Source organism: Chinchilla lanigera, unplaced genomic scaffold (assembly GCF_000276665.1).
Source record: "Chinchilla lanigera isolate Chin_1 unplaced genomic scaffold, ChiLan1.0 scaffold00075, whole genome shotgun sequence".
In the NCBI taxonomy this organism is placed as follows: Eukaryota; Metazoa; Chordata; class Mammalia; order Rodentia; family Chinchillidae; genus Chinchilla; species Chinchilla lanigera.
Genome location: NW_004955476.1, coordinates 1,600,811 through 1,628,364, shown reverse-complemented (window position 1 = coordinate 1,628,364; position 27,554 = coordinate 1,600,811). Strand labels below are relative to the sequence as shown.

The 27,554-nt window shown below is 39.3% G+C and overlaps 1 protein-coding gene across 2 annotated transcripts in view; it reads right to left on the bottom strand.

Moving 5' to 3' along the window:
* Window positions 1-27,554, bottom strand: part of Nell1 (neural EGFL like 1) — a gene marked incomplete at its 5' end in the record, with an annotated part of 791,721 nt that overhangs the window by 608,590 nt on the left and 155,577 nt on the right. For both annotated transcript variants that reach the window (XM_005401727.2, XM_005401728.2), the window contains 1 exon segment: window positions 12,496-12,592. In XM_005401727.2, coding sequence (XP_005401784.1) covers window positions 12,496-12,592 — 97 coding nt within the window.

The following is a 27,554-nucleotide window of genomic DNA, read 5'->3' as shown; positions in this document are numbered from 1 at the left end:
TACCTTATCAAAAAGCCAACTCTTTGATTTGTTGGTTGTTTGTACTTTTTTTAGTTTGAACTTTATTAACTTCCACTCTTGCTATTTCTTTCTTTCTTTTTATTGCTTTAAAGTTTAGGTTGTTCTTGCTTTTCTAGGGTCTTGAAATGCATCATTAGATTAAATTGAGCTCACTCTGTTTTTTCTACTGTAGGCACTCATAGCTATAGACATTCATATAACTGCTCTCCTTGGGCCCCACAGATTCAGATATATAGTGTTTCTACTATCACTGTACTCTACAAGTAGAATTTCTCCCTTGATTTCTTCAGTAACCCAGTGATTGTTTAGGAGTGTACTGTTTAATCTCCATGTGTTTGTGTGGTCTCTGTGCTTTCATTTTCAGAATTTCTACTTGGTTCTTTTTCAGAACTTCTACCATTTTACAGAAATGATCTTTCATGTCATGCATTGTCTTCACTAATTTATTCAGCTGTTTATTTGTATCTTCTTTGTTGTCACTGATCATTTTAATTAACTAACTTACTTTATTTTTAAAAAATTTTTTAGTTTTAGTTTTTAAAAAATTCTTTGTCTGAAATTTCACCTACTTAAGTATCTGTAGGATTAGTTCTCAGGGAATTGAACATTCTTGCAGGTATCTAGTTGCCTTGTCTTCTCACTGTACCTGTGTCTCTGTGTTGAGGTGTACAGTTCAGTTGGGAAGAACACTTTCTCTATTGTCATGTAGGAGTCTTTTGGTAAGTGATCTCTTTGTAGTGTGCCCTGGATTATGGATATGTTCCTGTGTGAACATTTCCACTTTGACATTTCTAGACTAAGGTCAGCTCCTAGCACATTTCCTGGATTCTAGGGTGTTCTGCTTCCTTTCTAGGAACCACCTAACATTGTTTAGCAGCTTCTGGAGGGTGTCTGACATCCTCCCTAGGGATCACTCTTCACCTGATAGTTGACATATGTCAGCTTCAGCAGGTCAACTGGCTTTAAACCATGCCATGTGATCCTCTTCTTGATGGTATCTCATCCTCCAGAAGATTAATGTGGGTTTATGTCCATGAAGATTTCAGGATTCATTTCTGACTCCACAGTTTTTCCGTGGACCCCTCACCCCCATAAGTGACACGGAAGCAGAGTCTGCAGCAAAGGTATGTGGGCCTCCAGAAGAGAAGATCCTGAGAGAACAGATCTCAAAACTAGGCTAAAAAATGTATTTTTAGAAAGAATATCAGAAAGTATGTAAATAAGCTGTTTTGTCCACTTTTATAAAACTCAAACATTTGCTTTCACTTTTAGATATTTGTAATGGTTGATACATTGTGTCAACTTGAGAACTGAGAAGTTAAGAAGCTTAACTGAACAATTCAGCAGAGGGCCAGGACCCTCACTTTGTAAACATCTTGAACCTGTGGAGAAGGCCCAGAGATCAGAGATGGTGTGGGCAGGAAGCCTGCTTACAATATAAGAGCATAAAACAGACCTTCTCCTCCACCTTACTTATTGCTGTTGTTGCTTTCACTATCTTCTGTCACCTTGAACTGTGCCATGCCATCCTGCCTTGGAGCCAGCTGAATATGGACTAAAATCTCCACAAACTGTGAGCTAAGTAAACCTTCCCTTCCTTAATTTCAGGTATCGGGGTATTTTGTCTCAGCAACAAGAGAAAAGTAACCAACACAGAACTTGATACTGGAGAAGTGGGGTTGTTGCTGTGACTATACCTGACCATGTGGTTCAAAAGTTTTTGGGAATGGCTTGTGGGAAAGTTTGGAAAGGTTCAGAGATGTCTCCTGAAAGAGTAGAGCTGGAATGACTGTTCTATATGGGAGATTCTGGTCAGAGCTCAGAAGACCAGAAGCCTGATAGAAATCCTGCCAGTAAAGACCAGGCTCAGGAGGTTTCTGCTGGGAAGAAGGACTGCATTTGCTGCCTGATCCAGATGATGTGTGTTATGATTTGGCAGAAAGTTTGTCTGCATTTTGCTTGTGTCCAGAGACTTTGTTTGAGACTGAGATTAAGGGTGGCAGACTACTTAATCTGGAAGAAGAAATTTCAAGGCAGAAATTTCAAATGTTGAGGCCATGACCTGGCTATTGTTTCGGGCTTTTAGCAAGATTTATGTTGAGTATCAAGAGCAAAGAGCCCATCAGGATGATTTAAAATGTTGTGAGTTTGGCCAGAAGGGAAACTCCAGTAAAGCTGTGGACTGAAAAGATAGAGCTGAAGAGGTCTCTATTGCTGAGGAGGAACAGGAGAATAGAAAAGATGACCTGAGGGCATCATAAGAAGAAGCAAGTCTCCACCCTTTGCAGCCTCAAAACTGCAAAAGTGAAAGACTTTGCTTTGAGGAGAAAGCCATAGCGAACCATGTTTCAGAATGGCAGCAGCATAGAAAATTTTTTCTTCAGAATCAGTTTCAGAGTAACCAGCAATTCAGGCACTTCACCCCTACAGCCAAGAGAGAGGGATGTCTGGCTACTGCTCCAGCTAGCAGCAGACCCTGGCATCATCCATATGGTGCTGGTTTTAGGTGCATGCAGAATGTAAGAGTTATGGGGTTAAAAAGGCTTCCACCTCAGTTTCAGAAGGCCTGGGAGGCCAGGTGGTGTGCCCCTGAGAGGGCAATGTGTGAAGCTGTGAGTGTGAGAGACTCCAGAAGTTTGGAAAAGCCAGGAACATTGATTGCCTAAGGAAAGCTGCAAGGAGGGAGCAAGGTGGGCCCAAGAGAGAAGCCATGGGAGCTGTAACCACCAGAAGTGCTGTAAGGGTAGAGTCATACAAGTCCTTTGGAGCTCACAATTTGCCACAGATTGCTTCAGACGTTGGACATGGAACTACAGGACTTATTGTTTGCCTGCTGGATTTTGGAATTGCTTTGCTCCCAACCCTTTGTATCACCCTGTTTGTAACTTTTGGAGTGCAAATGTTTATTTTGAGCCATTGAATATTTGAAGTGTTTAAATTTTCATTTGTACAGAGGCTTGCAGCTAAGAGTTTGACTTAAATCTCAAGGGAGACTTGGGATTTGAACTTTTCAGCAATGCTGAAACTGTGAGGACTTTGGCAGCTCTTGCAGATGCACTAAATACCTTTTGCATAAAAGGATGTGCATGAATCTTTGAGGGACCATGGGTAGAATGTTATGGTTCTAATGTCATATAAAGTTGATAGACATTATAATGTCTAGATAGACATAATGTAATATAATGTTGATAGACATATTGGCTCTTAAGGATTGTTAAACCTGTGTTATAATGTTCAAGTTGTGAAATAGTAACAATAAGCATGACTTTGTACCAGCATAGAGGTTTAAAGAAAGGTGTCTGGCTGCCAAGTTGACAAGGGGTGGGTTGTAATGGTTAATACATTGTGTCAGTTTGAGAACTGAAAAGTTTAGAAGCTTAACTAAGCAATTCAGCAGGGGGCCAGGGCCCTCACTTGGTGAATATCCTAAGCCTGTGCAAGAGGAGGGCTCTGAGATCATGCAGGTAGGGAGCTTGCTTACAACATAAGGAAGTAAAAGAGACTTGTCTCCTCCTTTTTTGCTCTTTCTGCTTTCAGTCTTCTGCCACCTTGAACGGTTGTCCCTCTGCCATGTGCCACCCCGCCTTGTAGCCAACTGAATATGGACTGAAACCTCCACAAACCGTGAGCTAAATAAACCTTTCCTTCCTTAATTTTGAGTGTCCTGTATTTTGTCTCAGCAATGAGAGAAAAATAACCAAGACAATATTTAATTCAGCTATAATTGATTTTTGTGCATGATGTCCAGATCTATATTGGAAGCCTTCCCTGACATTAAATGCATGAAAAATCAATTACATGAATCAATGTTCTGTATGTATGTGTATGTCACGTATGAAATATTTTTAAATAACTGATTTTCCTGACCATTTATTGATGAATCTATCCTTTTTTCATAGGCTTCCCTGTTTCCAGTTACCATGAAGAGGTGGTTTTTGGCCTTGCCATTCTGATTTCATGGTTCATGTGCTGATCTCTGCAGTGATATCACAGTGCTGAACACTAAGTTACAGTAATCATTCATATGAGAAAAAGCAAGTCCCTGTCTATTTTTTCTTCAGAAAATAGCTCAATTATTCTTGGGCCTTAGTCTTTTATAAGAATTTCAGAGTCTGCTTTTCTACTAGGGAACAAGTCCTATTACAACTTCATTGAATCTGGAGATAAGTTTGAAAATATTTGACATTTTTCTGATTTTAAACCTTCTCTAATATCACAGTATACCTCTTTCCATAAACATCTGCTTTAGCTGTTTTTAAGTTTGTTTCATAAATGTCAGGTCTATACTGTGTTTTACTTGTTCGTAAGTGCTTTGTTTATCTTTTGATATTATAAAAGAATCTTCTCTTTAACTTCTTGCTGCTGCTTTTGTTTAGCAATACAATTGCCTATCGCTGGTTTAACACCCACTGCTCTTTCTATTTTGAAAGCTAATAATTCAGGGGCCCTATTTTTATTTAAACAATTATATGGTTTGTGAAAAATTATATTTTTATTTTTTTATAACTCTAAGATTTTGGCTCATTATTTTACTAAGGACTTTCAGTATAATAACTGAAAATCTATTTTGAATTATATAATTGTCTACTTTCTCTTATTTAATGTTTCATTTTCTTACTATAAAGTTATTAAGACATGATTGCTATTGTTTTAATTTTACAGCACTTACTACAATATGTTTTTTTATTCTACTTTTTATGCTTTCTCTCATTACATTAATTATAACAGGCACTCTTCTGTGATCCTAATTTTAATAAGAAGCCTCTAAATATTTAAACCATGAGTCTTATTTTTTATGCATATTTACTTTATGTACTTATTTGTTTAATGAAGTTTCTTACTATTCCCAATTCACTAAGAATTTTTTATCTTGAATCAAAATTGAGTTTTATCTAGTGCTTTCTCTGCCTCTTAGCATGATCATTGGATTTTTTTCCTTTATTTAATGTAGTGAATTGCACTAATACACTTTTTGATGATAAAAACAAATTTGCATTGTTGAAAGTAATCCAATTGTTTTCTTGCAGACAAGCATACACACACATACACACACACACACACACACACACACACACACACACATACACCCCACAAGGCTAGACTGGGTTGCTAACATTGTGTTTAGAATTTTAAAAATCTAATCTGCTCAAAAGCAAATCAGTTTATCCAATTTCTTTCTTATGCAATTCTCATCTAGCTTGAAAATCAAGGTCACATTACCCTCACAGAGTGAAATGGAAAGCAGTCTCATTTACTCTCTTCTCCAGAAGAGTTTATATAAGATTGGAATTATTTCCTTCAAAGTGTACTAAATGACCTGTAAAACTGACAGAACCTATAGGTTCTTTGGTGGAGAGATGTTGTAGGTGGCAAAAATGGTTACATAGCTCCTCGGCAGGGCTTTGCACAATGGAAATTTGTAGTACATACCATCAGGAAGGCGAATCTGTTTCCCATACCCTTGCAACTAACCTAGGCCTGTAACTGCTGTGGTCAATATAATGCTGCAAAATAACAATGTACAAGTTCACACCCAAGCCTCATCAGGTCCTAGACATTTCTACTCTGACTCCTGAAGCTCTGCTCTACCATCAGGTATACTGGTTTGGACTAGACTTCTGTTAAAAGAGAGCACACATGATAAAGAGACTACCCACACCAGCTGTCATTCTAGTGGAGTCATTTCCCAGAACACCCAGCAGCTGATCAAAGATGCAAGACTGAATCCACTCAGCATGTGAAGATCACCATCCAGGTCCAGCTCACACTGCTGACAACTAAATTGTGAGCTAGCAAAAGGTGTTGTTTAAGTCCTTAAGCTTTGTTTTGCTTTTTCCTTAGCATTAAAAGCTAAAACAGAAATTCAACCATAAACTCAACTATTGTAGTCATTATAAGACTACTTGGGGTTTTTAATTCTTAAGTCTACTTTGAATTGTGTAATTGTCTACTTTGCCTAATTTTAATTTTCCATTGTCTTGCTATAAAGTTATTAATACATAATTACTATTGGTTTAAGTTTTACAGCACTTGCTGTTGTTTTTATTCTACTTTTTATGCCTTCTTTCATTACTTTCTGCTCAAACTTTCACATTTGCGTTTTAAAAGATCAAACTGCTTTTGAAAAATCTTACCTAGTACATCCTATTAATTATTTTATTAACTTCTGTTCTTCTGTGCTTACTTCTTCATGCATTTTTCTATCTTTTGATTAGTTCCGTAGTTTGTTTTCCAGCTTCTTAAATTGAATACTTAAGAAAATTTCTACCTATGTTTAAATGAACATAGTCATTTAAAGATAAATATTTCTAACCTAGAATTGTTCGGCTACATTTCACAAGTTTCAGTATTTAGTATCATTATTACCTTTCTGCTTTAGCTGTGAAACTATATTATTATTGTATTTTTCCTTAAATCCATTAGTTATTTTAAAAGGTATTTTCATATTTCCAGATGTATGAAGTAGGGAGCCAGTTACCTTTTCACTATGTGTTAGTAATTTAATTGTGTGTTCATTAGTAAATATAAACTATCATGCTTTTGGGTTTTGTTGAGACGTACTTTGAATAGCCTTTTACATAGTCAATATTCATAAGTTATGAACTCATGTACTAAGTGTGTTGTTAGTTACGGGGTTCCTATGCTGCCATTAGATAAATTTGTTGTGTAAGTTGTTTCAGTCTATATGCTCAGTAACTTTTGTGCCCGAATGACCTACAAATCAGTGAGAGAAGTATGTTTAAAAAATCACTCAGTGCAATGGGAGATTTATCCACTTTTCTTTGTGATTTCCTACTGCACATATGTGTATATGTATTTAGTACACGTTTTATTAAAGAACAACACATCTATAAAAAGCACACAAATCACAGAAGTACATATTAATGGATTTGCTAAAGACAACACATTCAATAACTGCATAGTTCAATAAATAATGTAGGGCTGCATCCTAACAGCCATCCTCATCCCCCATCCAATCAGTACCCCTCCCTCTTTGGCAGAGGGAAACTGACACTAACACCATAGGCCAGTTTCACTTGTTTTTGAGCTTTCCATCAATGAAATAAACAGACTTTTAAATGTATTTCTGGACTTATTGCTTGTGAGGTTCATCCATGTTGCTGCTGCACAATTTATTCATTTTAAGTACTCTATAGAATCCTACTATTAAAAGATAACACAATATACATATCTCTTCCATATTTGATGGATACTTGGGTTGCCTTATTTTCATGTTATGAATATTACTATTTCAAGCATCTTTGTGCATACTTTTTAGTGTATATACTGTATCTCTCTATTAGGCTTATATCTAGACATATTCTTGATTGGTCAAAGGACATACTTCTATTCTCACTTAGTACACGTACCACCAAACAGCTTTCAAGAATTCATAAGCCAATTTGCACACCTTCCGCAGTGAAGGGAGGTTCCAGGTACTCCACGCTCTTGCACATACACGGTGCTGTTAGCATTCTGCTGGGTACTCAGTAGTCCCCTGCCCTGTTTGGCTTTTCTTTCCCTGGTTACAGATCAATACCTTTTTCTCTGTTCACTGGCCTCTTGGATATTCCCTTCTGTGAAATGCCCATGAGTATTTCTGCCCATTTTTAATTGGATAGACTTTTTATTGATATGACAGAGTTCTTTATTTAGTGTTGACAAAAGGGCTTTGCAGGATACAATTACTTTGAAGAGCTCCGTCCTTTTCTTTGCCATGTCTTTTTACAGTCAGTCACGAATTCTGGTAACTCTCAGTCATGATTTTTGGTAAACGCAGTAGTTCCATATGTTAGTATCTTCCAGGATACTAGTCTTTTTTAAATAGTTACTAATTTTTATGTCTTATTTTAAAACATTTGTATGATATGAAGGTCATAAAGATATTTTTTCTATGTTTATTTTTATAAGTGTTGTAATGTAGATCTGTAATCCACCTAGAAATGATTTTTGCATGTGATATGAAACAAGGATGAAGATTAGTTTTCTCCTTGCAGGGTCGTTCAGGTGACCACGCCCCCTGTCACAAGAAGGCCACCCTTCCACACTCTTCTGCAAGGCAGCGATGTATATTTTGAGGTTATGAAGCGAATGCATCTTTAGAACTATTTGTCACTGTGTGGCAACCTTTTTGGCCTTGAAGGTGCTATTACCAGAGCTTCTCTAGCCTCCTCATTTATTTTGGATGACTTTTCCTTTAAAAAGCCACTTCATGACTCTATTCTGTATTGTTGCTATTTTATATCATTGTATTGTTAACAATAATGCAGCAAAATTTGAGTTTTATGAATCCAATAGAATATTATCATTTGTAATTCTGAACTGTTAACCTTTTAATTTGATAGTAAATACTGTAAACTGGAATTGCATCTCCTCTTAAGCACTGTCTAATTAATGGAGGGTTGTTTTGTTTTGTTTTGATTAGATTTAATTTTTAGTTTTTGAGACACGGTCTTGCTATGTAGTGCAGGCTGGCCTTGCAACTCGCTTATGTAGACCAGGCTAGCCTCAAACTCACAGCGATCATCCTGGCTCAGCTTCCTGAGTGCTGCAGTTACAGGCATGCACCACCACACCCAGCAACTGATGGAGGTTTTGAGATGAGGTCTCTCTATGTTGCCCACAATGGTCTCAAATTCATGGGCTCAAAGGATCCTCCCACTTCAGCCTCCCCAGCAGCTGGGACTGCAGGAATGTACCACCATACCCAACTTGGTGGAGATTTTTGAAAATTGCCTATTATATTTTAATTTGAGAATGGAACATGACTTCTATTACTTTGGTCTTTGGTTAAATTTTTAGCATGTTAACTTGAAGTCTAAATTCAAGTCTAAAGTTAATCAATCCACTCATTTTTTTAAACAAAGTCTTAAGACACTTCAAATCATCCCCCACTATAACTTTATTGTCACTATTTCTAATTTTATTTTTTATAAAATTAGGCATTATTTTTACCTCAACATTGAGTATTCAGACTCATACATGCTCTCAATATTTATTTATTCACCAATTCTTATACCTTATGTCTCCCTTCCAGAAAGTTTTTCAATGGAAAGTTTTTTAAATGAAGATCTACTGCTCAGAAACTAAGAGTTTTATTTGTCTACAAATGTCTTCATCTCACAGGCATTCTCAAATAATAATTATGCTGTGGGTATGTCACTGCATATGAGAGTTACTATCTCTCAAAAATTTGAAAATATTTTGGGTTTCTGCTTTTGCTATTTAAAGCCAGCTGTTCAATCTGTGTTATTCTTTTATAGAAAAAAATGCCTTTCTTCATTGGCTCCTTTTAAAATCGACTCTGTGTTTTTGGCATTCTGCTGTTCTGCCAATATTTCTATGTGTGGCTCCCTTAAATGGTGGGACAGATTATCTAAATGGTCAAAACTTCTTCTTTTCTTTGCATCCAAATTTTTTGATGTGATATTGCACCCCATCCCTTCAAAAGATGGAGTCTGTTTCTCTACGTTTGCACTGTAGATTTCACCAAAGGACCTGCTTTGGACAATAAAACATTAGCAAGTGCGATCAAGTAAAACAGCCTTGAAAAGCACAAATATGCAGGGGCTTCCTCTAACCTTTCAGTCTGAATCCTGCAGCTGCCATGTAAATAAGCCTGAGCCAGCCTAGAGGACAGGACTACACGGAGAAGAGGAACCGGAAGTGACAGCCACCCCATTTCCGGAGATGCAACAAGGCTGTCTCAGATCCTCCTGCCGGTTGGTGACCAAGACAGATGAGACAGCCACAGATCTCAGCTTCGCCAGTCCAGACCAGAAAGACAGCCAGTTGCCCCACGGAACTATGAGCTAAGGAAAATAGCTGCCCTGGAAGCCTCTAAATTTCCTAAGTGACTTGGTAGGCAGCAACACCTTCACTTCATTTCCTTCCGACAATGAGAACTGATGTCTCTGATCATAAACTCTCTCTTTCCTCTGCCCCCACTCCCCTCTCTCACTCTCTTATATTTTGGACTTTTCAAATACATAAGTATATACACATGCATACACATACACACACTAAAGGGATATGTAGAAGTTTTTATATAAATTTGTCTTTTCCAGCCACATGTGGTGGCACATGCCTGCAATCCCAGCGTTTGGGAGGCTGAGGCAGGAGGACTGCCATGAGTTCGAGGCCAGCCTGGGATACAGAGTGAGTTCAGGGTCTGCCTGAGCTACACAGTGAAACCCTGTCTCAAAAAACAAACAAACAAAAAAAAAAGTTTGTCTTTTCTATGCTTCAGTCTCTTCCTTATGTTATTCTATCTCTCTAATGCTGTTAGGATAATCGTTTTGATGATATTTTCTATTTCATTAATGCTCTCCTCACCTGTGCCTAATCTACTGTTCGGCAGCTTTACTTTGGTGACTGCATTTCTCATTTCAGGTAGTGCTTCTCAGCTCAATTATTCCCAGTTGTGTTTATCCTCTATAGCCACCATACACTCTTTAATTCATTACTTTTGTCTGTAAACATTTTTAAGGCAAGCATTTTAGAGTTATCCTTGATAATTTCAATTTATATACTCTCAAGAGGGCTAACTGAGCACTTTGTTCTTTCCTCCCACTGTCATCAAAGTGTCTTTCAAAACTCACGTCTTCACGGACCAGGTCTGGGGGCATCCTGGGAGATCTGCACTGAGTACGACTTCCTGCAAAAATAGCTTGCACTTTCTTCCTCAGGAACTTCGAGGTACCAACCCAGGGCCAGAACCTAGGTTTAGGCCTACATAATGATGATGGGGTAGAGATTCACTTCCTAGGGAAATGATTGTTTTTCCTTATCCAGAGATAGAGAAGGGACAGGCTGGTACCGCATAGCCTCCCTTTGCTAAGTAGGAGAGTTTTTCAGCCCACCCTTTTGCCAGAGGTGGCTGGCCCTATGTCCTGGATTTTGCTCAGAAGCTTCCAAACCAATTACCAAACATTCATAGGATCTAACACGTGTCTTACATACATCTCACACACATTGTTGGTATTTTAGACCCCAGCTAGAACTTTCCTGCACTATCTTGGGAATGCAAAATGGTTTAGACATTGGTAAAATAGTTTGGCAATATCTTATGAAGTAAAACATATATTTACTGTATGACTCAGCAATCCCACACCTACATATTTACCTAAGTGAAATGAAAACATCTGCTCACAGAAAAATCTGATGCAAATGTTTATGGTAGCTTGACTTGTAACTGCTCCAAGTTGGAAACAAGGCAAGTGCTCATCAGTGAGGAATAGATAAACAAACTGTGGTCTATTTATACAACGGAACTGGAATATTACTCAGCAACAAGAAGTAATGGACCACCTATATGCACAGGAACATGGGGAATCCCAGCGCACGTACTTAAGCACATACCTACATATGGGAAAGAATCCATTTATGTAACATTCTGGAAAAGGCCAAGCTAGTGTTAGAGAGAACAGATCAGTGAATGTTACAGGGAGACTGTGGGTAAAGAGAAGGGCTGCCTACGGGGGACACAGGGACATTTTTGGAGGTGATGGGATCTTCATCTTGACATAATAGGCTATGAAATTATAGAGGTTGTGCAAATCTGCACGTTGAAAGGGGTAAATGTTACTGCCTGTAAACTCTACCTTGATTTTTAAAAAAAGAAAGGGCAAACCCTGGAGGCTCCCAGTTTTTAGTACTGGCAGATGTTCTTCTAAGTTTTCTGTCCTACAAGTATTTTGTTCCTAAGTGTCCCTCCTTCTAAGTATGGGCGCATTTTAAAGATTTCTGCTGCATTTTATCCAGCATTTACAGGCATTTTGAATCAGGAGGATTTTTCATAATACCTGCTCTGCCATACTGCCAGAGGCAAAAGTCTATCATTCTTTAAAAGAACAAGACTATTTTAAAATTTTATGGTCTTTTTAGGTTTTTCAATTCATGGTATCATTGTATCCTCTTGTTTTCACGAAGTACAATAATGCAGTGATCTTCTCTGTAGACAAAAAGACTAAAGCTCAAGCAAGCTGGGATTCGTTTCTCATCACATACATAGACCTCATTCTCAAGCTTGAATTAACATATATTTCAATGATGGAAGTCAATTTGAGTATCATCTAAGCTCCCCAGAATTAGGAGATCAATGAGACACACTCTGAGGATCATTTACACCCCAGATCATCCTGTCTGGCAGCCCAGTAAGCTGTGTGACCTCTGGGCACATTACTTAGCTCTCTGCCTAATTTTAAAGTATCTATTTTACAGAGTCATTGTAGCAACGAAGTAAGTTAATTCATGGCAAGCACTTAAAAAAGCATGTGGCACATATTAAGTGTTCAGTTAGCATCAGGTATCATTATGGTATGCCTTTCCCACTAATGTAATTATATATACTTCTCCAGTATTTAAAATTGAGCAGTATATATGTGCACATATGAAAATATATATATGAATGAATGGATGTATGGATGAATGAATGAATGAATAATGAACAAATGAATGCAAGTTAGAACTTACTTTGAATAAGCCATGCTTTTGGTTGCGCTGACCAAGCCATAAGTTGCTTCCTGGGGGAAAGTTGGTCTCTGGAGGATCTATCACACGTTCATAAATCCTGTAGAGGCAAAGAGCACACTTACTAACAGACACAAAGCAGAGTGCCAGGTTCCCACACTGTCGGAAGGGCTCGTGCCTTAGCTGCTGGTATAGACAGAAGGAGCAGTAAACAACAGGTAACGTCTATGTAAATATCTGTTTCCTGACAGCCCTGGACATGTTATCTAGGCGTCTCCTGCTCTTCTCTCACCTCCCTTCTGGTAGGGGAGTGACCATGACAGAAAGGTTTTCTAGTGTCTCCTCTGAGCAATGAACTTCACACAAACCCTCAGGAAAGTGGTTTTATTTAAACGTTACAGGTTGAGGTTCAGAGACGGTAAACAGGTCAGCACAGTGGAGGCCTTCGAGTAGTAGAATAAGGACAGTACCGCTCGTCTGCCTGGCTCCACAGCCCGTGTACGTCTCTCTGCACCTCGCTGCTCCCACTCCTTGCTTTATGCAGCTGCTCCTCACCTCTACACTAACCTGAGAGAACAGTCAAAACTGGAGGGCAGCATCTGCCTACTTGACCACACGCTCAATCTACAAAACCCAGTCACTAAAGTCATCATCTAGTCAAAAAACATTGATTGAACCCTATCCTCCAAGCTCCACACACAGCCGCAGGAAAATAGAAAAATTAACCGGGTACATAAAGCCTTGCCTCTATGAGTGAAAATGAGATGTTCTGCAGAGGAAAAGAAATCTTTATCTGACCCATAACAGTCACCTTACTAACACAAGGCCACAGCTCCAGCATCTGAGGATTCCTATGGAGCCTGCAAACAATGGACTGTCTCAATTGTTCAGCTTTATCAAGGCCCTGTTATGTTACAAATGTTTAAATCCATACCCTAAAATAGTCCCTGCAATCATCCGCTAATCACAAGCCCTCCTTGTACCCCTGGCAAGTATCAGCTCCTGAAGCTCAGAGGGCTCTCGGTGGAGAGAATGGAGCCATCTGTACATTTCAGTTCCCAGAGAGAGCCCTACACTCTCCTGCTTTCCTCTGTCTCCACTCAAATCCCTGCTAAGCAGTAACCGCTCAGGTGTGTCACCAGTCTATCCCCTCTGCTGGGAGGAAGCTGACTGCCACCCCCAGTGGTTCCCACAAGCAAAGTGCACAAGAATTTAAGATTGTCCACTTGTGCCAAGGAAAATGAGGGACTGCCAGCCATTGTAGGTGGGAGGGGTCACACTGTGTCCCTTACTATATCTCAGCCACACCCATTTCTCCACGTGTCCCACTGGAGAGGTACTGCTTCCTAGCACCAAGTGCAACCCATTGTTAGGAACCTGAGATACATCAGGTCTTTCTCTACCATAATATTTTTTGTACATTATAATGAATAATTTTGGACAAAACTATCCGTCAAAACTGCTCTAACATGAGAACCTGTTATATACTTCCTTTCAAAAAAGGAGTTTTTCCAAACATTAGTGGAAAAACCTAGAAACAAGCCAAATTTACAACAAAAGAGAAATGCATAAGTTAGACTAGATCAGCTTGAAAGAATTTACTGCAGTCATTAGGAGTGATGAATACACAGGCTATGAAAAATGCCTAAGTACATGCAAAATAATTTTTACCGAGAATGTGGAATGCAAAATTATTTATGCACTGTGGAGATAACGATACAAAAATTATGTTCAATAGTGAGAAATAGAAGAAAGACCCGAGAGAAATGAAAAACACTGAATTTAAAGAAAGAGGTAGAAGTATAATTTCCTATAAGGCTTCTTTACTAATAAATTGAAAATGTTGTCAACCCATTTACCTTAACTTACATTTTAAAACATTTGCCTGTCAGAGGGAGAGCAGCATTCAATTCAAAAGCTTTCTTTCTGGTGCTCAATATGCTAGAAGATGAGCTCCAACAGGCAGAGTAGGCTCTAAATCAATGTTTATTAAGTGCATGAATGGATGAAGGACAGAATAATCAAAAAGATCAACTTCCTATCCTGCCTCATCTTCTACAAGCATAATGATTCCTTGTGCCTTAGAAAGAGTTGAGGAAATAAATACCGGAGGTCCCCGACCATCAGCTAAAGCACAGTGACCCACACATGTGTGTCAAAGTGATTTTTTTTATTCCCTATGCCAGACAGCCTCCATCAGAGCATCCTCCTCCTGCCAAGGAAAATACACTAGACACTGCTTTCCCAGCAGCCCTGTGGATTCCTTCCAAAAGGCAGTTCTCACTAGGGAATTCCATGCAGCAGGCAGAACCAACACACTGGGTACAGACAGCAACAGGAAGAGAGTTTTAAAACACAAAATTTCTTTTTAAGCCCAGAGGGAAGAAGTATAATTAGGAGGAGGGAACATCAGGCAAACCCACACTGAAGGACATTCCACAAATGATTGCTTGTGCACTAGAATGCTGATATGAAAGATAGAGAAAGGCTAAGGAAGAGTTTCAGATTAAAAGAGATCAAAGATACATAAAAACTAAGTACAGGATGGGATCCTAGATATCCTGGGGTGGGGAAAAGAGTCTTGTGAAGGACATTATCAGGAAAATTGAATCTGAATAAGACCCGTAGATTATGTAACAATATTGTATCAGTGCGCAATGCCCTGATTCTGAAAATCGGGCAGTATATTTAAATATATACCGTATATTTAAGTGAATAGCTTGTTCTTAGGAAAGAGGCACTAGAGTATTTAGGGATAGAAGGTCGTGAAGTTTGCAACTTACTTTCAAAGATTCACAATACAGTGTGCATATATAAGTACATACACATTCAAATAAGCACACTGCTATTTACAGAGAGAAAAAGCAGAATCTATGCAGAGTACATGATTGTTTTCTGTACCATTCATATAATTTTCTGTGAGATTAAAAGAATTTTTGAATAAAAACTTTTAAAGAATAGTTTAAAACTTCTAAACATTTATATATATAGAGATAGATAGATAGATAGATAGATCAACACTTCTTGTATTTGTACAAATGAAATGAAACAATATTATCTATTAGCCAAAGATAGTGATAATGTTTCCCTAGTGTATGCTTAGTGGGAATGGTAAAGCAGCAAAAAAACTGAATGCAAGAATTAATGAATGAAAGAATACATGAAAGGAACATTACACAGACCGATGCTGTTATCATAAACTAAGAAACAAGATCATCACATTCCTGCTGATATACGTGAAAACACCCCTGCCCACCTGATGTACAAACAAGTCAGAGTCTTAGCTAAAAAGCAACTATTGATCCCTGAGACACAGTTCAGGCAGTCTGGCTCATGTCAACAGGCAGGTAGGCAATGGTGATTATTCCTTTCAATTCGCTTTCACCCAACTCAAGCAAAATGAGAAGTCAAAGTTAATCTGGTGAACTCCTTGCTCTGCCATGTGCAGAGGAAAGAACCTCCTGGTACAGTATTCTGTCTACTGAGGTCTTTCCTCCTTATCAGTAAATGCCTGACTGCCAAAAACACATGTGCCACTGTTCTGGTTATGGTGATGTACACAGGTGACTTTAAAATGGTCAAGCCCCGCCCCTCATGTCCACTGCTGACACAGACAGGCATGAGGCACACACCTTACACTGCAGTGCACTGCATGCAATGCTTCAGGGGAGCAGAAGGAAAAATCAGAAGCAGCCCTCCACCTGCCACAGCTGGAGAAGACTTCAAAGAACGCACTCTACTGATTTTGAATGAGAATAAGGCACAGCACTCAGAATGCGCCAAATCTTGTACTGAGGGATTCCGATATATTGTTTTACTTAATCACCACACCACCACTCTCTGGCAGGTGTTCTTGGCTCTGCCAGAGAGTGGTGAAGTTAGGTTAGCAAGGTTAAACAACTTGTCCATGGTTAGGCAGCGTGTGAGTAACACAGCTGGGATCTGAACTCAGACTCCGCAACCAGTGTTATGACCACCTTCCTATACTGCCTCTCTAGGCAAAGGACAGTTGCAGCCATAAAAACCAGATGCAAGCCATATCCCAAAGAGAAACAGTAAATACTGTCAGATCAAACAGTGACATAGATGTTGTAGTCTTCCTTGGAAGTCTCTTCAGGTATTAAACATTTTTCAGAGCTTTCAAACTAGTTCTGATCAGTTTAAACTGATCTGGTCTGTATGTCCTGTTGTGCCTACATGTCACAAGCAGGAACAAAGTGTGATCAAAACATATGATGAATGTATAAATTTTTTAAGAATTATTGTAAGCCATGTGATCGTTACACACTACAAACATGCACTAAGAAAAAGTAATTTAAAAAAATTATTAGAGTAAAGACACATTACATTAATGCCCCTCAAAATATTTCCCTCACTTTGAACACACCCTTAGCCCTCGTTCTTGCTGCTTTCTGAAGCAGTTCTGCAAGTCCTCTTTTGTGAGTGTCTTAGTTGCTCTGTAATGGCTGCTTCTGTTTCCTGAGTTGATTCAAAATGTTTACTATCCATGGTCATTTTGACAATGAGGGAGAGGCAAAAATCACACCGAGTGTGAGCTGATGAATAAAGTGAATGTGGACACACCATAATGGTTTTATGAGTCTGCCTTTCATTAAGGTGGCACATGACAGCAGCCTTCACCATATTATTTTACCACAATTCATAAACACACTCCCGAACCTACCAGAACTGCTTCAGACAGTGGCAAGAACGATGAGATAAGTGTGTTCAAAGCAAGTGGGGGTATTCTGAGGTTGGTTAATGGCAACATGGTTTTTACTATAATAATTCTTGAAATTTCAAGTATTCACTGTGTAGTTTGATCACACGTATTTTATTTTCTTAAAAAATGCAAAAGCTTAACTCATTCAAATAAATTACAATACCTAATGTCCCTTACTTAGTGCAGAAAAAAGGAGAAAGAAGTTTATGTGACAAAGCATGTAGCCAAAATTGGCTCACCCTCACAAAACCTATTAGGACCTTCACCAGATAAATAGAATTCACAGAAAAGGTTTCCAGGAAAATGAAAGTATCTGCAGTGAGCACAGCTTGTAATTCTACATTCTTCCTTCAGAGGGGGCTTACATATCCTTTGTTATAGATAATTTTTATATACCCTCACTTCCTTATATTAGTTCTGTACCGGTCTCCAACACCACCCCTACTTGGATAACTCATTAGGACACATTCTCCAGCCCTTCAGCCTGTGACACTGTACCACCAATGTACATGGGAGCCTCTAAGATTCTAGTCATGGCAGACCCACCCCTTCTAATACTTCCTGCCAAAGAAGGAGGGATTGGCCTTTGCTGGTATCAGCACTTTTCCTTCTAGTTGTGTTGGCACTTCCTGACTGCTGCTAAAATGTATGCTCTTCAGGGTCTGGGCAAGGTGGAACCCTCTCTGCAGCAGCCCTGCACCTGTGCAGGTGTCTCCTGTACTGAAAGACTCTCCTTGATCATCCATAGGATGTAGCTCCTCACCACCTGCTCACTCTGCATCGCTTCGCTTGTCAAAGATGATGACCTTCCCACATCCAACCAGACTGTAAGCTCCTCAAATGCAGGAACTTGGTCTTTTTCAAATCAGCATTTCCACTGCCTTGCCAAAGAAGTAACCACATGATACATGAGCAAATAAATGAATGATTTCAGAATAGTGGGACTAGAGTCAAACACTTATAAAAGCCTCACTAGAGCAAAAATTTACAATGAGCAATCCACAAAACGGAGTAATTCACACTGGGAAAAAACAGCTGTTCACACTTGACAATTGACCTTATACAGATAATCATGAGGGAAATAAAGTCAATAAATTTAAGCAAAATGTGATAATCCTTTTTCAACTCTCTTCCTTCACAGTCCCACCTCATGAGACTTACACAAAAAGCTAGAACTCCTTTAAAGACAATCATATGCAATGTATTAACTGTTGCTATTCTCCCATCATCTTGTTATGAAATTTTGTGTTACCTTTTTTCCATAAAATAAAAAAGAAGCTGGAAAGAAAGATCAAGGTAAACTCTTTTTGCTGTTTTTCGCCCAGAAAAGACATAGCGATAGCAAACTTAAATCTGTCAGGCAGAGTCTCAGTAAAAACTGCATTTCAAAAAGAAGGAAAGAGAGTCAGCAACTGGAAAATTAACTAGATCAAGTGCAATCCTTTTGATAAGTGAATGATTTACATCTTAAGATGACTGCATTATAATCGGCCCAAATTTATCATGTTCCCATTGGCTGTCAGATGTAAATAAGGTGTTTACTCCACAACCATTAAAAATCTACCCTGGTTTTGGACTGAAGAAAACATAATTCCCACTTCATCATGTTTTGGAGGTTTTGGGCCTCATTTGAGCCCTTAAACAAGGTCTGTATGGGGAGAATTACGGGAACCGCACGTGCAATTAGTATCTATTAGTGTTTTAAAGTGTGAGTCTCTCCTTTCTGACACAATGCCGCAGAAAATTAAGTGTTCTGTCAAACATAACACCTACTTGAAAAGAATGAACAATGCAGAGGAACAGAAGCACTACTGCTGAAAGTCACTGAATCCGGGGTTCACACTAAGAATTTTCTTCACAAGGCAAAACCTCCCTGTATTCATGACTTTGTGTAACACCCTTGCTGGCAGGTATCCCACCTGCCTAAATGACCCGACAATAGTCTTTGAAGAACTCGATTTTCTTGTTAAAAGATAAAACCTTCAGAGGCCAACACAAAGTAATGTGATGGTTCAACAACAATACTTATAAAGGAATATTGGATTTTTATTTACCTGGATGAAGAAAGCCCTCTGTAGGGACTCCACAGTACCTTTCCCAATTATGCAGAAAAATGAATTTCCAATGTAAATCATATGAATTGACATGTATTATGCTCCTGTTCAATAAGACAATATGAGGCTGAAATGAGCCACTAAATGAAGAGGTTTACGGTAGGCTTTGGCTTGAATTGAAGCAAAGCTCTCCCTGAAGAGGAAAGTTATAATGACCTTCCTCTGCTAGGCAGAATCTCATCTTCACTACCTTTTAGCAAGGTGCTCCCTGGAGAAAGTTTTCTATGCAGAACACAAGATCATTCCTATCTGATTTCCCCTCACTGACATGCTGATGGGTGACCTTACACAAGGCTAAGCCCTTCTTCTGACCTGATGCTGAAAGAGGCATCAAATACTTTCCCCTATTGGCCTCAAGGCAAACGTGAGAATAACAAAGTTCTTGAGCTCAATTACAAAAACCAAAAGACATCTATTTGGAGCCATTAGCGTTCTCCCCAGACACCCCCATGTTGAGCATTCCATCCACATGTCATCTTACTCTGCATAATGGTTCCTCAAAGCTTCCTCACTGGGACAGGATGCTTTGCCACCTGTGTGCCTGATGAGCTAATTGTTGAATTTCCTTGTCAGGCTGCCTGGTTGTTGTTAGTCATTTGCTTACATGAAATGCATAGCACACGGGGCTTGTACCAGAAGGACATGAAAGGAATGCCCCAAAGAGAAACTCTGCCATTCCTACCTACCAATCTGTTAAACAAATGTAGATGCCACTCGACAAATGACAACATTACAAATGCACCTCTGGTGCTACACAGGAGAAAGGAGACCGCAACCAGGAGAGCGAGTACAGATGCGTACAGTGTGCTCCTGACACATGAGAACTGAGTTCCCAGCTAGATCTATGCAGGGCAGAGGAAGGACGGCAAGGCTGCGCAGGTTTCCAAACTTTCTTTGTAGCTGGCTATAGAGTAAATACAAATGCAAACCAGAAAAGAGAAGGAAAGGATGAAATCTGTAAGGGGATATCTCATGGGGAAGGAAGCAGGGCTCAAATGAGATTGACAAATGCTGCAGGGAAGATTTTGCCAAAGCAGGCTATGACTCATGGTGATAGAAGTGAGAGAAGGAGGGGGTTGGGGGCTGAGGATTTAGTTCCATGGCACAGTGCCTGCCTGGCAAGCGGGAGGTTGTGAGTTCAATTCCCGGTACCAGAAAAAAAGAAAAAAAAAAGAAGAAGTGAGAGAGACAGACAGACAGAAAGAGCTACAAGAAGTCCAAGTCTGCCTGTGACCTGCTTTATCTACTTAGAAACACTTGTCTAACTCATGCTTTGTCTCGCCTACCAACTAAATTTCACTATTTCTTTTTGGTTTCCTCTAACATATCAAAGGAACTTCCCCTCTTAACCAATAGTTTATGTCTCTAACATCTGCCACACCCTCTTACAAATCTTTACTCCCTGCCTAAAGTTCCTAATCTGGACACCACCCTAAAAGGAGTCTGACTGGGTCAGAGTCATGTAACAAGCACATAAACATTTGTCCTATTTACCCTTGTATTTGTGATTTGGTGGTAAGGCAGGAAGTAGGCAGACTTCTTAATCTGAAGGAAAATGGGAAGCTGATGTGATGGTTTCAATCCTAACAAATTTAGTGCAACACTGTTAGGATTAAAGGAGATACTTATAGTCAGAGGCTGGGACCACCTAACATAAGATCCAGTTTAGCATGGAGAAGTGAAAGGTTCCATGCGTAGGGTAAATCACATCTCTCAAAGACAAAACATGAGATCACAAATACACATACTGAAAAAAATATACCACAGAAGCACACACTGAAGAAATTTTTAGACGTTTTTGGTCAACAGTGAGCTAAGATAAGGCTGTCAGAAAGGATTGTGACCTTAAACTGTTCCCTGAGAAGAAGGCAATTATCTTGTTTTAATCTGAGTCAATCGGCCCAGAGATGATCACACATAGTTCTGGGAGTTTAAGTGATAAACAGACACATTTCAGAAAGAATCAGCATGATGGGGAGGGGCTTCTGAGCCACACGACTTGATGAACGCTTGAGGGAAAAGAGCTGCTCAGCCTGAAGGACAGAAAGGTTAAGGGAGGCTGTGATAATGCCTTCAAATGTGTGAAGGATTGTTTTCTAGAAAGGGGATTAAAGATGCTCATGTAGCTCCGAGAAGTGAAATGCATACCAAGAGGTGGAAGCCTAGGGACACACTTTCGGTTCCTCTGGAGGAATTTTCTCTTAGTCAGACCTGTATATGCTGGGGAGAAGGGCAGGCTTCCAGGCTCTGTAGGGATCTATGGTCAGATCTAGAATGTCCCCAGACATATCCTGTGCTTGGAAGGTGATTGGATCACAAGGGCACAACACATATCAGTGGATTCAACCACTAATGAGTTCAGAGCTGAATGCACTAGTCAGGGGCGTGCTCAGGGGAACATGAGGCCTGGTCAGGGGAACAGGGCACCAGACATGTGAGCTGGAAAGGATATCCCCACCCCAACTCCTCCCTTCACTCTCTGTAGCTCTTCTCTGCCAGACCCTTCCACCACGCCCTTGTTGCCTTGGAGCCAGTCAGCTATAGACTAAACCTCTAAACCCATGAGCCAGAATAAACCACTCCCCTTGCCAGTCGTGGTGTTGGGTATTGCATCTCAGTGATGAGAAAGTGACTGAGACACAGGGTATGATGAAGGATCAGTGGACAAGTACAGTAAACCTCAAACTTGGAAAGGCAGAGAAACATTGCCTCAAAATCAGTAAGGGTTACCTACAAGTGGCAGCTATAGGCCAGAAGTTCACATATTTTGCAATCCTTGCAATAGCCCTGAAAGACAAGCATTGCTATACTCAATGTTACAGAGGTTAAGTAAATTGACTAATGCCATTCAGTACATGGTGAAGCCTAAATCCAAAACTGAGTGTAAACTTCTACATGCTAGTCTGGCTTATAGTCCTTGGTTAATTGTGCCCTTAAAAAGCCAAATATTTAATCAGTATATTACATACAAGGTATGAGATGAAAAAGGACCACTGACTAGAGTCATGAAACCTCTATTTTCATCTTACCTTTACTATGTATATACTGTAACTTGGAGTAAGCCATGGACCTCTCTGGTTCTTCCAGTTTTTCATCCATATACTTTTCATAGAAATACCTATTATTGGGGGTCAGGGATATAGCTCAGTGGCATAATGGCCTGCTTGGCAAGTGCAAGGTCCTGAGTTTGATTCCTGGTACCAAAAAAAAAAAAAAAAAAAAAAAAAAAAAAAAAAAAAAAGACCAAAAAAAGAGAAATACCTATTATACAGATTTTTTTCTATGAACATTCAGATATGCTCCTCAAAGGATTTTATAAAATCTAAAATGATTTTACAAACAGAACATTGGAACCTTGTTAGTTTTATTAAGTAAAACTTACCTACTTATCTTCACAGAACAATCTAAAAATACTTTAATTTTGAATATTGTCAGAGGAAATATCAAAACTTCATAGAAGCCACTTAAAGTCTGGTATCCACTGCCAACTGCACAATTTCTATAAATGCTTAGAAGCTCAACCAGATAGAGAGAATATGAACCTCTGAAATCACCCCCTTCACACAAGATAATGAAACCAGCAACACTAGGAAGCCACAGTCATGCTCCCAATCTTTCCAGGTATCTTGGTTATTTTTCTCTCCTTGCTGAGACAAAATACATAACACCTAGAATTAAGAAAGGAAAGGTTTATTTAGCTCACACTCTGTGGAGGTTTCAGTCTGTACTTGCCTGGCTCCAAGGCAGAGTGGCACATGGCAGAGGGCAGCTATTCATGGCAGCGTGTGATACCAAAAGCAACAAGAACACAAGGGGAGGACCTGTGGCAAGCAGCCTCTTTTCCTCCCTTACACTGTATGCAAACTCTCCACCCCAGGGCAGGTGTAGCACTCACACCCATAATCACAACATTGGACCATGGATCAATCATAAACTCTAGAAGCCCACCCCATGACTGCATGAGGTTTCGGGGGACACCCAGACACAAACCATAACACCAGGAGTCCACAAAAAAATATGCTGTTCCTAGTGTTCCATTACAGCTCTGGCTGACTGCTTCCAAAGTACGTGCTGATGCTCATGAGTGGTGATAGTTTGGTGCAAACTAGTAATATTATTCACCCAGAAGGAGATTTAAATGCTAGGCCCTAAGGATAATAAATCAAAAGCCTGCTGCTCATATAAAACACACACTGATAACCAGGATTTTCAGGGTCAGGAAGGACATTGAAAGGATTCTAACCCAACCTCCATCTGCTCCTGGCTATGTTAATCTATGAGCATCCCAAAGCCATCTGTCATGCATGAGCATGTCCGACATCCCATGTAGCAATTTGAAATTACCCCAGGCAGTAGACATCCTCCCTAAAGGCCTGATGATCAGGCATTTCTAAACACCCTTGTGTACTGTATTAGAGTCTAGCAGCTATGTTAAAAAACAAAGGAAATATTTTACTGTACCTTCACTAGTTCCTTTAGACAACCACAGACCCCACATCCAACACCCACCCAAAACATAAGCATCTCCCAGATTCCAGCTAAGATCCACATTCTTTGTCCTTTTGACAGTTTTAGGACTTCAGAATGCACCACTAGGGTTCATTGGCAATTCCCAAACTAGGCTAGGCAGTAAAAGAACTTCATGAATTATCCAGAAATATAGATTCCTGGACTTCTCACAAAGTAATATTTACAGGTGCCAGGCTAGCGCCATGTAGACATGAATCTCTGATGGAGTCCCGCCTTGGGGCTGTGTGCCCCATACAGTGGAGTCGAGCTTGACTGGGAGCTCCTGCCGCAGATGAAGCTATGCCCTGGCCAACCAATGGAAGTAGCCAGGACTCTGCCTATTACACCTGGAAGAACAAGTGATGGGAATAGTAGGATCATTTCTAAAGGTTGCTCTATTTAAATTCTTAAGGAGAAAAAAAAAAGGAAAACGTTACAAAGAAAGGCAAAAATATTCTTCTGCATCCAGTTTTTGTGAGGCATATAAAGAAATGAGTTTTCTTGACCATGTCCCATTGATAATAGTAGTGTGGATGATGGATGAAGGGAAGAATCCAATGATAGATACGGAGACCATTCTTATTTTCCCAAGAATAACATATTCCTGGCTTTACAAGCTTACACTATACTGTGGATAATTAGCGATAAACAAATAACTTTGTCATTTAACCTCATATAGAATGAGCTGAATATTCTCCATTTCCCCTATAGATATGGCTCTGCTTTGCCATTCTTCACACCATAAGAATGTACCAACACTTCTGTATCAACAAGTCCCCTCTCCCTTCTGCTGTGGGTTGATTTCATCTCAGAGGATCATTCAGCAGGGCAGGAGGGGATGAGATTGAGATGAAGGACTAAGTGGCAACACAGTACCTGCTGAATAATGCTAGCTGTTTCTTTTTCTAAAATTTATTTTAAAAATAAAAGAAGGAAAACATATTAACAAACAGACATCCATTTACAAAATAGCATAAGAACAAAACAAGCAATACCGAGTTACAGCTAGCTGTTTCTGCTGAGAACAAAAACACATTGAAAGAAGGCCTTACTGGTAAGTGGTGCTTTCTGAATTTCCCACCCTCTCTTTCTCAGCTGCCGTCTGTAGTCTTCCCAATATAAATGTGTCAATATAAACTTGATTGTTTTTTAATAATGTTTACAGAGAGGACAACTTGTGTGCTGTGACTTCTGCTTTGCAGCTTGTACACTGAATTATTCATTTAGTTTAGGGCTCTTTCTTTTAAAAGTAATCATCATCTCTGGAAAGTTCTTTTGTATTTTTTTCATGCTATCAGTCTTGTCAGACTTTAGAAGTTCACAATCACCAAAGAAGAGAAAAGCAATTTAGATAAAATTTCCTGTTCTGAAGGAAGACTTTTGTTATTAAGTGTGAGGCATTCAATAGTAACTGCCAGCTGTTTAATCAAAAAGTTATTGTTCATTGTGGAGGAAAAATTGGAATTTGGAAAACAATGAGCTACAACTCCAGGCTCAGAACACGTCTGATGAAGTTTCAAACCCCTTTCACACTCTGCCTCATCACTTTAACTACAATGGGCCATTTCTTGTAAGGCATCTCATGGATGACAATAAGGAAATCACTGAGACAACCGAAACCTCTTTCTCATTACTTTAATTATCTCTTTTCTTGGTGGCCCTTCATGTCCAGGTCATGGGGTATAAATTAAAAACAGTTTTCAGACATGTCTTAAAGAAGCCTATTATTAAGGACATATAACAGACTCCTCTATTCCAAAGATCAAAATGAATGCAAAGAACAATTATGAAGGTAAAGGAACTACAAAAGGGAAAGCACACGCTAGTAAGAGAAGAATGTTCTGAAGAGGGCTAACTGGAAAAGAATGGACTCAGGAGGGCCCTATTCTAAACTCTGGGCTTAACCAATCAAGTGAAATGCAGTCTTAGACAAATCACTTCATCTCCTTGGGATTTTATGTAAAGAAGATGATGCCTCCCCTGCTTATCTATTTATTTTTAGGTTTGATGAAATAAGGGACAGTAATTGCTTTGGGAAGTGTTGTCTAATACTAATGTGCACTGGTGTAAGTAACGTGACACTAAAACCAACCTGAGTGCTAGTTGGTTTTCTACATCCTTCCAGAGACCCAACTAAATCCTTTTCCTTATGTTTATTCCATGGGATAACTTGGTAACCTTTTAATAATACTGTTGTTTTTTGCTCAAGTTATTCAAGTTGATTTCTGTAATAAGGAAAATATATTGAAAGTCAAATAGTTCAGTGCTCAAAGGAAGCAATATGGTAGGATTTGGGATGCTCACCCACCAGAGCATATGAAGATAAAAGTTTTGATCTTCTCACCATCCCTAGTGCCTACCTCACTTACAACCTAGGCTCCACTCAGTATGCATGAATTTGTGGACAGCTTGAAAGCAGACATCAGCTCCTATTTGTCTTGGCATTTTCAGTACCTAAACCAGTTCCTGCAGCAGAATATGCGCTCAAGAACGCAGTTTTCATTTCATTGATTTTTGCATATGTGCACTCAAATTTTGTCTGTCAGCTTAGTTCCTGGTCACAGACATCTCCTTGTGACTGCCTGTTCATCCAGCAGGTAACCTGGTTTGGTTCCCTCTATCTTGTGCATAGATTAATTGTCCTCCAGCCAAAACAGATGGAACTAGAGGACATTATGTTAAGTGAAATAAGCCAGGCACAGACAGACAAATACTATGTGTTCGCTCTTATCTGCAGGTGCTAAAAAAACTGATCTCAAAGCAGAAGAGAGGAAAACAATGATTATTAGAGGTTAGCAAAGGGGCTTGCAGGGAAGACTAGAAGGAAGGTAGAGAGAGGGAAACCAAATCAGTTTGGAGGCATAAAATCTAATGTTCTATATTACAGTAGTCTGAAATATTATGCTTCATGAAGAACAAGAAGATAGTAGTTCAAAGGTCCCAAACATAAAGAAACAATCAGGAGGTAGATACTTCATCAGTACATGTTATATACATTAATTTGACTCAATCAGCATACACTATATACTTATTTTTTAATTGGTGTATGAAATATTACACTATACCCTTTAATTCTGTACAACTATTGAGTGATAATTGAAAAAAAATTATAAACCTGTCCACCAATACTTCCAGGATTTGTAATCCCTATGATTGCTTCCAAGATTTTCTATCTCTATGATTTTGCTTATTCTAGATGCTTCATTTAAGTGAAGTTATGTAATCATCACCATTATCACCTCTTTATCCCCAGAAACCAGTATAGCATCTAGCACACTTCATAAATGCTGACTGATAGATACTGTAGGCTGATGGAAAGGTTGAAATGCAGATTTTTATATGGAAGAGGTTGTTTGGGATAGCTGAAGAATTATGTTAAACCTCCATGTGTGAGCCTCCCTCATCTCTTTATATAGATCCCATAAGCCCGTCTTTCTCTTTCTCTCTCTCTCTCTTTCACGAATGGACATTACTAAGCACTTAATATTAATACTTAAGAAATATCACTTAAGTAAATGAATGAAACGCTTGACAAAATTGAAGGTCTGACAAAGCTCTCTACTTCACTTTATAGAGACTCTGGCCATGCCGACTTACTTGACTTAATTACAAATCCTGGAAGTGTCAGGCAGTCTCTTGCCTCCATCTTTTGTACATTCTGGTCCCTCGGCTCAAAACTCTCTCTTAGCACTTCACTGACTGTATAATACACCAAG